This window comes from Trichomycterus rosablanca, chromosome 4 (genome assembly GCF_030014385.1).
Source record: "Trichomycterus rosablanca isolate fTriRos1 chromosome 4, fTriRos1.hap1, whole genome shotgun sequence".
Lineage (NCBI taxonomy): Eukaryota > Metazoa > Chordata > Actinopteri > Siluriformes > Trichomycteridae > Trichomycterus > Trichomycterus rosablanca.
The window spans coordinates 377,501-390,749 of record NC_085991.1 but is presented as its reverse complement, the minus strand read 5'-3'; the positions used below and the strand labels follow the sequence as shown (position 1 = coordinate 390,749).

General features: G+C 44.2%; 2 protein-coding genes across 4 annotated transcripts in view; both read right to left on the bottom strand.

The window, feature by feature from the left end:
- Positions 1 to 297: 297 nt before the first annotated feature.
- Positions 298 to 8,898, bottom strand: ing5b (inhibitor of growth family, member 5b). Of its 3 annotated transcripts, none has more exons than XM_062992869.1 (8): positions 8,880 to 8,898; positions 7,025 to 7,096; positions 6,395 to 6,561; positions 6,194 to 6,305; positions 5,676 to 5,766; positions 1,756 to 1,879; positions 1,590 to 1,651; positions 298 to 532 (listed from the first exon to the last, which is right to left on the bottom strand). In XM_062992869.1, exons 2-8 carry the CDS (start codon positions 7,050 to 7,052, stop codon positions 493 to 495), a joined length of 624 nt encoding a protein of 207 aa, XP_062848939.1. In that variant the 5' UTR covers positions 7,053 to 7,096; positions 8,880 to 8,898; the 3' UTR covers positions 298 to 492. The 3 variants fall into 3 exon arrangements, with proteins under 3 accessions (XP_062848939.1, XP_062848937.1, XP_062848938.1); XM_062992867.1 differs by lacking the exon at positions 8,880 to 8,898 and adding an exon at positions 8,021 to 8,268; XM_062992868.1 differs by lacking the exon at positions 8,880 to 8,898 and adding an exon at positions 7,516 to 7,548.
- Positions 8,899 to 10,127: 1,229 nt separating this feature from the next.
- The window catches only part of si:dkey-127k13.1 (PWWP domain-containing DNA repair factor 3A), a 26,752-nt gene continuing 23,630 nt past the window's right edge, over positions 10,128 to 13,249 (bottom strand). The window contains exons 11-13 of the mRNA XM_062992865.1: positions 12,820 to 13,026; positions 12,359 to 12,447; positions 10,128 to 10,395 (exon numbers count right to left, since the gene is read on the bottom strand). Coding sequence (XP_062848935.1) covers positions 10,326 to 10,395; positions 12,359 to 12,447; positions 12,820 to 13,026 — 366 coding nt within the window. The 3' untranslated portion in view covers positions 10,128 to 10,325. The remainder of the gene's footprint in view (positions 10,396 to 12,358; positions 12,448 to 12,819; positions 13,027 to 13,249) is intronic.

Below are 13,249 nucleotides of genomic sequence, written 5' to 3'. Positions count from 1 at the left end.
TTCAGGTTTAATATCAAACACAGTCAGGAACTATATAGTGTCTCCAGTTCACCTCACTTACACGCCTCTGTACTGTAGGAGGAAACCGGAGCATCCGGAAGAAACCCACACAGACACGGGGAGAACATGCAAACTCCACACAGAAAGGACCCAGAGCGCCACACCTGGGGATCGAACCCAGGACCTTCTTGCTGTGAGGTGACAGTGCTACCCACTGAGCTGTCCAAATAATATAATATAATAATAATATCTAAAATAAATTGGTTGAAAAATCACAATGACAAACAGCACTGCAGGCCGACCAGCTTTATTCATACAACACATTTAAAATAACATAAAGACGGATTAAAATCCTACAGGTCGACTCCCGGTGTTGAGCTGCTTGCATAGTCTCTGCAGTATAAATAAATCTTTGGAAGGTAAAAATCACTGTGTAAAAGAATCAGAAAATATCTGAATAAAAGCTTTAATAAAGTGCCATCGTGCAGAAAATCATTTCTTCTTCATGTCCTGGACGCACCGTGGACAGAACCTGAGGAGCACAAACACACAGGAGAGATCAGAAAATAAAATAAACCCTCATCAGCGTGTAGAATCTGATCTGAATCTGCATCAGTGTGGAATAAGGTGCAGATCCAGGGTTACAGCTCCACATGTATCTGTGTTTATCTGGATTCTCCTCCCTGTTTCACTTTTAAACTTGTGTTTCAGCTCCAGCTTCTGAGAAACGGTGAGAATCAGAATCAGCTTCTCCCAGAGTCTAAAACGCTTCTGGTTGAGAATAAAGCTTAACGTGGTTTAATGTAGTAAAAGAAGGAGACAGGAGCACTAAACTTCTCTTCATTATTACTGCTCATAAGTTCCTCCACTAATCACATTCCTCACTCGCTGTTTTACTACAATAAGTCACATGTCACTTCTCGTGTGAATGCGCCGGTGCTGAAGGGAATACGGTATTCCAACATCAAGCATCTCCAGCATTAAGAAGCGTCAGGAAACGATAAAGAAGTAAAACTAAAGTGCAGCTTTTATTGTATTGTTATTGATGTGTAACTGTTAGTAATTGTATTTCAGTGTGTTTATATTATATTTGTGTTATTTTCAGTGTTTAAGTGTCAAAAACAACCTCATTATTTGACACGAGACTAAAATATCTGCAGCTCCACGGGACCATGGACGCATTAACAGGTTCTCCAAACATCCTTATGGGGAGAAATACCTCGAAACTCAACGTCTTTAAAACCCAACACCCCTCCCAGAACCCACTGAGGTTGAGTTTTAAGGTAGCGCTCTAAATGCAATCCTATCAAGTAAATGACATGCTCCCAGCTCTGACCTCCAGATCAATGCTTATAGATGAACAGATGAGCTGGTGTCTATATTCTGAAGCAATTTACGAGACGCAGCAGACAGAATGGACTGGACCGATGACATCACTGTGTCTAAATAAAGCAGGACATGAGCTTAGCCTTATATCTAGTAATGAAACACAGACCTGTAGGTTTACAGCACAGAGTATAGAACATAAACACATGCTGAGGAGAACAGTGGTGATGATGATGATGATGATGATGATGATGGACTCTCACCATTTTCCTTTGGGTTTAGTCGTGAGTCCGACACAGGCGAAGTGGAACCACTCGATGGGGCACTGACACACAGAAACAAAACCATTACCCTCAAACCCTCCACAGTAAATCTGTTACCTATACAGTGGTGTGAGAGGTCAGTGATGAGGACGAGCGCAGGACTCACGTCAGCGTTATCACAGCCGATCATCTCACCGTACGAGACCTGACTGCACACACAGTAGGTGGGTTCATTAGGATCCACCGGCATGTCCAGAACATCAGACGTGTGAACGTCCAGGAGAACATCACTGATCCACACACAGAGAGAGAGAGAGAGAGAGAGGAGAAACGTTCATCACAAACAGAATCACACACACACACACACACACACACACACACACACACACACACTCACACACATCACAACAGAGCTTCAGTAAAGGAACCAACCAACATGTGCAGCAGCCTCAGCCATCAAGGTTCCAATTCATCAAGAGTATAAGGGCATGAGGGGGGTATGGGGGTTATAAGGAGGGTGTGAGTGTATGAGGAGAATACAAAGAGGGTATGTAAGTATGAGATGAGTATGAGAAGGGTATGAATGTATACAGAGGGTATGGGGTGGCATTAGGAGGGTAAAAAGAAGGGACAAGGAGGGCATGAGTGTATGAGGAGAGTATGAGGAGGGAGGGCATGAATATGAGGCCATGAGAGAAGTATAAGGAGGATATAAGGAGGGCATGAGTGTGTGAGGCATGTATGAGGGTGGCATGAGGACAATATGAGGGTGACATGAGGACAATATGAGGGTGGCATGAGGACAATATGAGGGTGGCATGAGGACAATATGAGGGCATGAAGACAATATGAGGGTGGCATGAGGACAATATGAGGGTGACATGAGGACAATATGAGGGCGGCATGAGGACAATATGAGGGTGGCATGAGGACAATATGAGGGCGGCATGAGGACAATATGAGGGCGGCATGAGGACAATATGAGGGTGGCATGAGGACAATATGAGGGTGGCATGAGGACAATATGAGGGCATGAAGACAATATGAGGGTGGCATGAGGACAATATGAGGGCATGAAGACAATATGAGGGTGACATGAGGACAATATGAGGGTGGCATGAGGACAATATGAGGGTGGCATGAGGACAATATGAGGGTGGCATGAGGACAATATGAGGGTGGCATGAGGACAATATGAGGGTGGCATGAGGACAATATGAGGGCATGAAGACAATATGAGGGTGGCATGAGGACAATATGAGGGCATGAAGACAATATGAGGGTGACATGAGGACAATATGAGGGTGGCATGAGGACAATATGAGGGTGGCATGAGGACAATATGAGGGTGGCATGAGGACAATATGAGGGTGGCATGAGGACAATATGAGGGTGGCATGAGGACAATATGAGGGTGGCATGAGGACAATATGAGGGTGACATGAGGACAATATGAGGGTGGCATGAGGACAATATGAGGGTGGCATGAGGACAATATGAGGGTGGCATGAGGACAATATGAGGGTGGCATGAGGACAATATGAGGGCATGAAGACAATATGAGGGTGGCATGAGGACAATATGAGGGCATGAAGACAATATGAGGGTGACATGAGGACAATATGAGGGTGGCATGAGGACAATATGAGGGTGGCATGAGGACAATATGAGGGTGGCATGAGGACAATATGAGGGTGGCATGAGGACAATATGAGGGTGGCATGAGGACAATATGAGGGTGGCATGAGGACAATATGAGGGTGGCATGAGGACAATATGAGGGTGGCATGAGGACAATATGAGGGTGGCATGAGGACAATATGAGGGCATGAAGACAATATGAGGGTGGCATGAGGACAATATGAGGGTGGCATGAGGACAATATGAGGGTGGCATTAGGACAATATGAGGAGGGTATGAGGACAATATGAGGGCGGCATGAGGACAATATGAGGGTGGCATGAGGACAATATGAGGGCGGCATGAGGACAATATGAGGGTGGCATGAGGACAATATGAGGGTGGCATGAGGACAATATGAGGAGGGTATGAGGACAATATGAGGGCGGCATGAGGACAATATGAGGGTGGCATGAGGACAATATGAGGGTGGCATGAGGACAGCATGAGGACAATATGAGGAGGGTATGAGGACAGCATGAGGACAATATGAGGAGGGTATGAGGACAATATGAGGGCGGCATGAGGACAGCATGAGGACAATATGAGGAGGGTATGAGGACAGCATGAGGACAATATGAGGAGGGTATGAGGACAATATGAGGGCGGCATGAGGACAGCATGAGGACAATATGAGGGTGGCATGAGGACAGCATGAGGACAATATGAGGGTGGCATGAGGACAGCATGAGGACAATATGAGGAGGGTATGAGGACAGCATGAGGACAATATGAGGAGGGTATGAGGACAATATGAGGACAATATGAGGAGGGTATGAGGACAGCATGAGGACAATATGAGGAGGGCATGAGGACAGCATGAGGACAATATGAGGAGGGTATGAGGACAATATGAGGGCGGCATGAGGACAGCATGAGGACAATATGAGGGTGGCATGAGGACAGCATGAGGACAATATGAGGGTGGCATGAGGACAGCATGAGGACAATATGAGGGCGGCATGAGGACAGCATGAGGACAATATGAGGGTGGCATGAGGACAATATGAGGGCGGCATGAGGACAATATGAGGGTGGCATGAGGACAATATGAGGGTGGCATGAGGACAGCATGAGGACAATATGAGGAGGGTATGAGGACAATATGAGGGCGGCATGAGGACAGCATGAGGACAATATGAGGGTGGCATGAGGACAGCATGAGGACAATATGAGGGTGGCATGAGGACAGCATGAGGACAATATGAGGGTGGCATGAGGACAGCATGAGGACAATATGAGGAGGGTATGAGGACAGCATGAGGACAATATGAGGAGGGTATGAGGACAATATGAGGGCGGCATGAGGACAGCATGAGGACAATATGAGGGTGGCATGAGGACAGCATGAGGACAATATGAGGGTGGCATGAGGACAGCATGAGGACAATATGAGGGTGGCATGAGGACAGCATGAGGACAATATGAGGGCGGCATGAGGACAATATGAGGGTGGCATGAGGACAATATGAGGGTGGCATGAGGACAGCATGAGGACAATATGAGGAGGGTATGAGGACAGCATGAGGACAATATGAGGGCGGCATGAGGACAGCATGAGGACAATATGAGGAGGGTATGAGGACAGCATGAGGACAATATGAGGGCGGCATGAGGACAGCATGAGGACAATATGAGGGTGGCATGAGGACAGCATGAGGACAATATGAGGGTGGCATGAGGACAGCATGAGGACAATATGAGGAGGGTATGAGGACAATATGAGGACAATATGAGGAGGGTATGAGGACAATATGAGGACAATATGAGGAGGGTATGAGGACAGCATGAGGACAATATGAGGAGGGTATGAGGACAATATGAGGACAATATGAGGAGGGTATGAGGACAGCATGAGGACAATATGAGGAGGGTATGAGGACAATATGAGGGCGGCATGAGGACAGCATGAGGACAATATGAGGGTGGCATGAGGACAGCATGAGGACAATATGAGGGTGGCATGAGGACAGCATGAGGACAATATGAGGAGGGTATGAGGACAGCATGAGGACAATATGAGGAGGGTATGAGGACAATATGAGGACAATATGAGGAGGGTATGAGGACAATATGAGGACAATATGAGGAGGGTATGAGGACAGCATGAGGACAATATGAGGAGGGCATGAGGACAGCATGAGGACAATATGAGGAGGGTATGAGGACAGCATGAGGACAATATGAGGAGGGTATGAGGACAATATGAGGGCGGCATGAGGACAGCATGAGGACAATATGAGGGTGGCATGAGGACAGCATGAGGACAATATGAGGGTGGCATGAGGACAGCATGAGGACAATATGAGGGTGGCATGAGGACAATATGAGGGTGGCATGAGGACAGCATGAGGACAATATGAGGAGGGTATGAGGAGGGTATGAGGAGGGCATGAGTGAAGGTACCTGTGTTTTGGTATTTTCTGTTTGGGGGAGTCCGGATCAGATCCTTTATTCTCTCTTCGTCCTCCTCGCTTCTCCTTCAGGTTCTTCCTCTCTGATCGGAGCCCAGGATGAGTTCAGAAACACATAATTAGCTAAATTATCACCACCGTTCAGCTAGTTAACTACGTTCTCACTCTAACCCTAACCCTAACCCTGACCTTTTACCAGATCAGACGTCTGGGGAAAGTCTGTGTAAAATCTGGCTGAACAGGTGCAGAGTTTCTAAACCCACCTGTATCAGGCTGCAGGAGATTCATCAATAACAAAAACAAACTCTGTCACAACCCAAATCTATAGAATAAATGTTAGAAATAGGTTTACTGTTGGATGCAGTTCTATCAGTGATTTCCTGCAGCACCATACATTATGTACCTGTTACACTGGCATACATTTTACCCAGAATCCCTCCCAATCTCTGCAGATGTGAGGTCTAGCCCTGGCCGAGTGAGACCTGCGGTGTGTATTTTTGTGATTCGTACTTTTACTTTTCTTGTCGTCGTTGCTCTCCAGACCGCTGGACTCCAGTTTGTCCTTCAGCTCGTTCTCGAAGCGCGCCAGATCAGCGTCCAGCCGCCGGATGTGTTTATCCACCTGCAGAAGCATCGTCAGATCAGAACCACGAGCCGCACAATGAGAGAGGAACGCTGCACCCCCCCCCCCCCCCACCCCGAAGCCCTCACCAGCTCGTAGATCTGCATGGCCAGCTGCACTTTATCATCGCTGAACTCTTTACACTTGCTGTAGGCCTCCTCGATCCTCTTCAGATGTTCCACACGCTCCTCAGAGGAGAGCTTCCTCACCTTCTCGACGTACTCGGACGCCAAACGGTCGATCTCCACTTTCTTCTCTGAAAACAACGGCCATCAGAGAGAAAAACATCAGACACACATCAGCTCTCAGTGGGTAAACGTTGTAAATGTGGGCGCACGGGTGGTGCAGTGCTCACTGGTTCGAATCCCAGCAGAGCTACCGACCTGGCTGTGCATCCACATGACCACAGTTGGGCATGTTTGATCGAGGGAAGGGCGAACGCCTGCAGTAGGCAAGGATTTGGGAGCATCAGACATAAACGATACGTAAACAGGAAGCGAGTGTGCAACAAACTCAAAGCTAAAGCCATTCATCAACTGCATTTAAATAATCTGTTTTGAATGTATCTACGGTGGCCTCATCAATCAGATCCAGAGTCGAGTGTCCATCATGGGCCGCTGGACGATCAGATCTACTCTTGTTTTGGTGTAGCTTTGATTACATTTGCAGCAGGACCTACAATCTGAACCTTCTAACAACAACATGTAAGTGCCAGGTACCTTCAGTCCTGCTGTCCAGATCGGTCATCAGTGAGAAGTTCCTCTGCAGCTCGAAGGGAAGTCCCTCAATACCTGTGCAGTGAGACATTTACATCCTTACACTTATAAATGACACGTATTTCATGGACGTTTTAGGTTTTTTTAGGATTTCTGCTACCAGTCTGATTCTGTAACACAATTCTTCATTTAACTACAGTTCAACAGATTAGTTTCGGTTTTCTGGCACAGAATTAAGTTTGCATACAGTCTGAATATTTCCAAAAGGGTTAAGGATTGAAAATCTTTCCGAGAGTTTAATTTGAGCTTAATATATTTATTCCAAAATCAGTCCTGATGTGTTTTGGCTCATTTGATGTGTTTGGTTTTGTAGCAAGCATAATACTTCCACCACCATGCTTTAAATGGCATAGTTACAAACATTTATATAATATAAAGTGACTACAAAACTACTCTAAGCTTTGTTTTTTTTGTCCATGTGATCATCAACAAACCCTGAGGTGCATGAGGTGATGAGGTGCATGTGTTGGTGTTGGAGCAGGAGCTTCAGTCTTGGATGGCAGCTTCTGAGCTCATAATGATGTAAAGCTTGGTTTGTTGTTTTTGTGGTTCTTAGATGACATTTGACCATACATAAAAATCCTCTCAGGCATGCACGTGTTGCAATCGTATCATTAAAAAGTTTAGTTTGCACAGGTCGTTCCAATCCCAGGACTCATAAAATCCACCTACATGTCTCAGTATGCGTGATCTGTTGTGGTTAGAAGTTTCATGAACATTGTGTATGCAGTTTTGCAGAACTCAATGCAGTTTGCAATGTGTTTATCTGATATCCATGCATGTATAGATGTGATCCAGCTGCAAGCATTGCAATGCAATTTCATAGTAAATCAATATCTATTAATTCCACTTACTTACAGCAACTTCCTACACAACATTTATACACCGCAGCATGACAGATTCTACCCTAATAAATCAGAAAATATTTTCTCCACTTACTGTCCAGGTAATGTTCCAGATAGATCGCTTTTGCCATTTTATTTCATGTATTTTGTGATGATTTATTAATGATAATTAAATGAAACTTGCAGCAGCTCTGCACGGTGGATCATGTCGCGCGCCAATTTCATGCAGCAGCTCACGCGCTGACGTCACACTGAGGTCGGAACTGAGGCGCCGTAACTGACTGAAACTCTGTCACGAATTTAAGTTTATTTTCACATTTTACACGTTTTAAACATTTCCGTCGCTTCCACAAATATAGGAATTAAACAGAAAGTTGTTTCGGATAGACACCGCAGCCTTTAGCTAACTAGCGAGAGAGTCAGGGTGGCGTCCTAAATCACACCATACACCCTACTAGTGCACCAAACAGTTCTTAGGGTCGTTTAAGTTACACCATTTAAATTGTATTATTCTGAAGTGCATTGTGGGTACTGACTGATATTCGGGTAAGATTTTATATGTACACAATCAGACAGGCTTCATAACAGAGAATTATAGATTTAACTAGTGCACTACGTAGTAAATAATGTGTAGAATGAAACGGACCTTAGCGTGTGTACATAAAATACCCGGATAAGAAGACTGTTTCTGATTAGTGCAGCGACCGCGTTGCTCCACGGGAAATGTAGTTATCGAAAAGTAATCGCTAAATTGTGATTAATGACAAGTTACATTTCACAAAATCTGACCAAAATGTAACTATATGATCAGAGAGAGTACAAACTATTTTAATAATTAAAGATGTTAAATAAGAGGTGAGATTAGTATGTTTTTAATCTGCACCTTAATCTGTCTATAGCACTCCCATCTATACTGTATATCATGTTTATAGTACACTCAATAATATATTCACCTGTACATCCTGTTCATACCACCGCCTGTATCCTGTAAATAATGTAGATCATAGATACTGTCCTAAATACATCCTGCACTTGCTGCTTATTGCACTTCTGGTTAGATGCTAAACTGCATTTCGTTGCCTTGTACTTGTACATGTGTAATGACAATAAAGTTGAATCTAATCTAATCTAATTTAATCTAATCTAAAGATGATACTGTGAGGGTGAAAAAAAGACACTTAAACCCATCATACTTTCTGAGTTGTTTTTGTTTCGTCCTACCAGAGTTTAAATTGTAGTGAAACTTATAGCTCACTGTTGTGTGTGACTGTTGTTCCTGCTGCTTTCTGATCATCTGTTTTTGTTCCATTATCATTAAACTGAGAGCAGGTTGTGGAATCCTGCGTGCTGCTCCTGTTTATCACTTAATTACTGTAAATGATAAATCTGTGATGAATCAGTTGCTTATTAGTTAGGAATCAGCTTAAGGAGTCACTTCAACAATTAAAATGTTTTTGTTCTTTATTAGTGAATCGGTATTAATAAATGAGTCGTTTGTGCAAATTAACATATTAATCAAGTTAATAATTTAATTACACGTTTGTTTCTCAATATCTGAATCAGTTGTTAATAAATGTGCTGTGACTCACTTGAGTCAAGTATGAATCCCTAGGTAATCAAATATGAATTATTATAAACCGCGAATCATTTGTGCCAGATGACTGAGTCAATCACTTATGGAGCAGATTCAGAATTGTGAATCATTATTTACTAATGAATCACATAGATGAATCATTTCCCTGCAGTTCATTCGTATAAATGACGGGTTTTTTATACTGTTCTATGCATGAGATAATTTTCCTGATTATTTTTACTTTATCTTCATTTGTTTTAATTCCGCCTCGTCCAGCTTCACTAGTAAAATGATGCAGCTTGCTTTCTCCAAGCTGCTATTTAATGCACTAATCACTTTACATTATCTAAATATATACTATTTGTGCAATAATAATAATAATAATAATAATAATTACTACCTGTTTGTGCTGTACCAGGTTTTCGCTTTTTTATGTCTTTTATATTTTTTGTACTTTCTTATATATTTTAATATTTTTATCTTATTTTTTTATTATTGCTGCTGCCCTCACTGAGAGCTACCAAACAAAGTTTTATTGTGTAACTACAATGACAATAAAGTTGATCTAAAACTGAGTCACGTCCTCGTTTTCCTTCATGAATCTGAATAACTGGACGACCACATTAAATGCAAAAAAAAACCACATGATATTTTTATTAAAATTTCTATTACATTTATATCTGTATAAGGAGCGTGAGGTTTATAACGAAGGATAATAATAAGTGCACATCGGTGAACAGAAAAGTGGAACTCGTGCAGCTGTACAACAAAAAACCCTCGAAACTCAAATAATGCATCTCAGCTGCAGCTTTCCACACGCCGTCGTTCATGGTGACGCAGCCGCCGCCTTCCTCTTCATCTGCTGCTCTATCATCCGGTCGAACTCCTGCTGCTCCCTACAGACCAGAGACACAACACATTATAATCAACACCAATTACTTACCATTTAGATATACTCAATTCCCCCGCGTCAGTTCTGTAACAGATCTCTACACAGGCGGTGGATTTAAAGCGTTTAGGAGAAGAGAAGAATGCAAGTCCTGAAATCTTCATTAAGAGTCAAATATTCCTATAGAATTATATTACACATTTTATTTCTTTTTATTATTAGTTATTAATTCATTAGTTATTATTATATGTAGTTATTAGTATTGTTTTAGTTAGTTATTATATATTAATATTATTATTATTATTATTATTATTATTATTATTATTATATGTAGCCTAGTGGTTAAGGTACTGGACAAGTGAACCAGAACTGAACCTGGAACCAGAACTTGAAATCAGAACTGAACCTAGAACCAGAACTGAACCTGGAACCAGAACTCAAGATCAGAACTGAACCTGGAACCAGAACTGAACCTGGAACCAGAACTCAGGATCAGAACTGAACCTGGAACCAGAACACAAGATCAGAACTGAACCTGGAACCAGAACTGAACCTGGAACCAGAACTCAGGATAAGAACTGAACCTGGAACCAGAACTTGAGATCAGAACTGAACCTGGAACCAGAACTGAACCTGGAACCAGAACTCAAGATCAGAACTGAACCTGGAACCAGAACTCAAGACCAGAACTGAACCTGGAACCAGAACACAAGATCAGAACTGAACCTGGAACCAGAACACAAGATCAGAACTGAACCTGGAACCAGAACACAAGATCAGAACTGAACCTGGAACCAGAACACAAGATCAGAACTGAACCTGGAACCAGAACTCAGGATCAGAACTGAACCTGGAACCAGAACACAAGATCAGAACTGAACCTGGAACCAGAACACAAGATCAGAACTGAACCTGGAACCAGAACTTGAGATCAGAACTGAACCTGGAACCAGAACTGAACCTGGAACCAGAACTCAGGATCAGAACTGAACCTGGAACCAGAACACAAGATCAGAACTGAACCTGGAACCAGAACTGAACCTGGAACCAGAACTCAGGATAAGAACTGAACCTGGAACCAGAACTTGAGATCAGAACTGAACCTGGAACCAGAACTGAACCTGGAACCAGAACTCAAGATCAGAACTGAACCTGGAACCAGAACTCAAGATCAGAACTGAACCTGGAACCAGAACTTAACCTGGAACCAGAACTGAACCTGGAACCAGAACACAAGATCAGAACTGAACCTGGAACCAGAACACAAGATCAGAACTGAACCTGGAACCAGAACTCAGGATCAGAACTGAACCTGGAACCAGAACACAAGATCAGAACTGAACCTGGAACCAGAACACAAGATCAGAACTGAACCTGGAACCAGAACTTGAGATCAGAACTGAACCTGGAACCAGAACTGAACCTGGAACCAGAACTCAGGATCAGAACTGAACCTGGAACCAGAACACAAGATCAGAACTGAACCTGGAACCAGAACTGAACCTGGAACCAGAACTCAGGATAAGAACTGAACCTGGAACCAGAACTTGAGATCAGAACTGAACCTGGAACCAGAACTGAACCTGGAACCAGAACTCAAGATCAGAACTGAACCTGGAACCAGAACTCAAGATCAGAACTGAACCTGGAACCAGAACTTAACCTGGAACCAGAACTGAACCTGGAACCAGAACTCAAGATCAGAACTGAACCTGGAACCAGAACACAAGATCAGAACTGAACCTGGAACCAGAACTCAGGATCAGAACTGAACCTGGAACCAGAACTGAACCTGGAACCAGAACTCAAGATCAGAACTGAACCTGGAACCAGAACACAAGATCAGAACTGAACCTGGAACTAGAACTTGAGCTCAGAACTGAACCTGGAACCAGAACTTGAGCTCAGAACTGAACGTGGAAACACACCTGCTGGGGGAGGAGACAGTGCCACACCCACACACACTTTACCTGATGCTATGGCGCGGTCCTCGCAGGAACTTGCCCTCGGCCGCCTGCAGGGTGAGACGGTCCACAGCGGCGATGGCGTGAGTCAGAGCCTGAGAGACGGACACAGACAGTAACTTTGAGGCTATAACAGTCTCCTACTCTTTAGGGAATACGCGCCACACTTTGGAGTGTGTCAGTGACCATTTCATTGAAGTGGACATTCTAATTGGGGTTGGGATCAGGGCTCTGTTCAGGCCACTGGAGTTCCTCCAGACCAACCTACCACAGAGCTCAATCAAAGGGCCTTCCCTAAACTGCTGGCACAAAGCGGGAAGCATTTAATTGATTCTCTACACCTGCTTACAGCTAGTATGCTATAAGTCGTAATCAAAAGGTCATTGGTTCAAGCCTCACCACAGCCAGGTTGCCACTGTCGGGCCCCTGAGCGAGGCCCTTAACCCTGAATAATGAAAGCCTCTCACCTCGGGAAGGAGGACGTCCAGGATGAAGCTGATCCGGTCCATGTGGGGGCCGGATTTAGTCGTAGCCGCGCCCTTACACAGACCCTCCAGGTAGCGGTACACCTCCTCCACCTGCTCCTCGTCCTCCAGGTACACCCCCACCAACACGCGGCTGGAGCTCTGCTTGGCCTGCCACCACCTGGACGTCTCAGGTCTGCTGACCACGCCCTGCAGGACAGACACGCTCAGTTACTCGGGTTCATCCAGAAGATCTGAAGGTGAGGGGTTCCAGTCTCCAGCCATCAGAATTAAACCATCATTATTATTCTCAGCATTAAAAGCCTGGAGGACACGACACAGCCCTGACCAGCACCAGTGGTGTCCACATACTTTTGCCATTATATTGTATATATCACATCTAAAGGCTGAATCTAAACACTGGATCAGAACT

Excerpts from the sequence above, each read along its gene's own strand:
- ing5b (XM_062992867.1), bottom strand. The coding sequence starts at position 8,057 with ATGGCAAAAGCGATCTATCTGGAACATTACCTGGACA. Across the intron at positions 5,767-6,193 it reads CGACGACAAGAAAAGTAAAA|AGAGGAAGAACCTGAAGGAG; the intron begins GTACGAATCACA and ends GGCTCCGATCAG. Across the intron at positions 533-1,589 it reads ACTAAACCCAAAGGAAAATG|GTTCTGTCCACGGTGCGTCC; the intron begins GTGAGAGTCCAT and ends TGTGCTCCTCAG.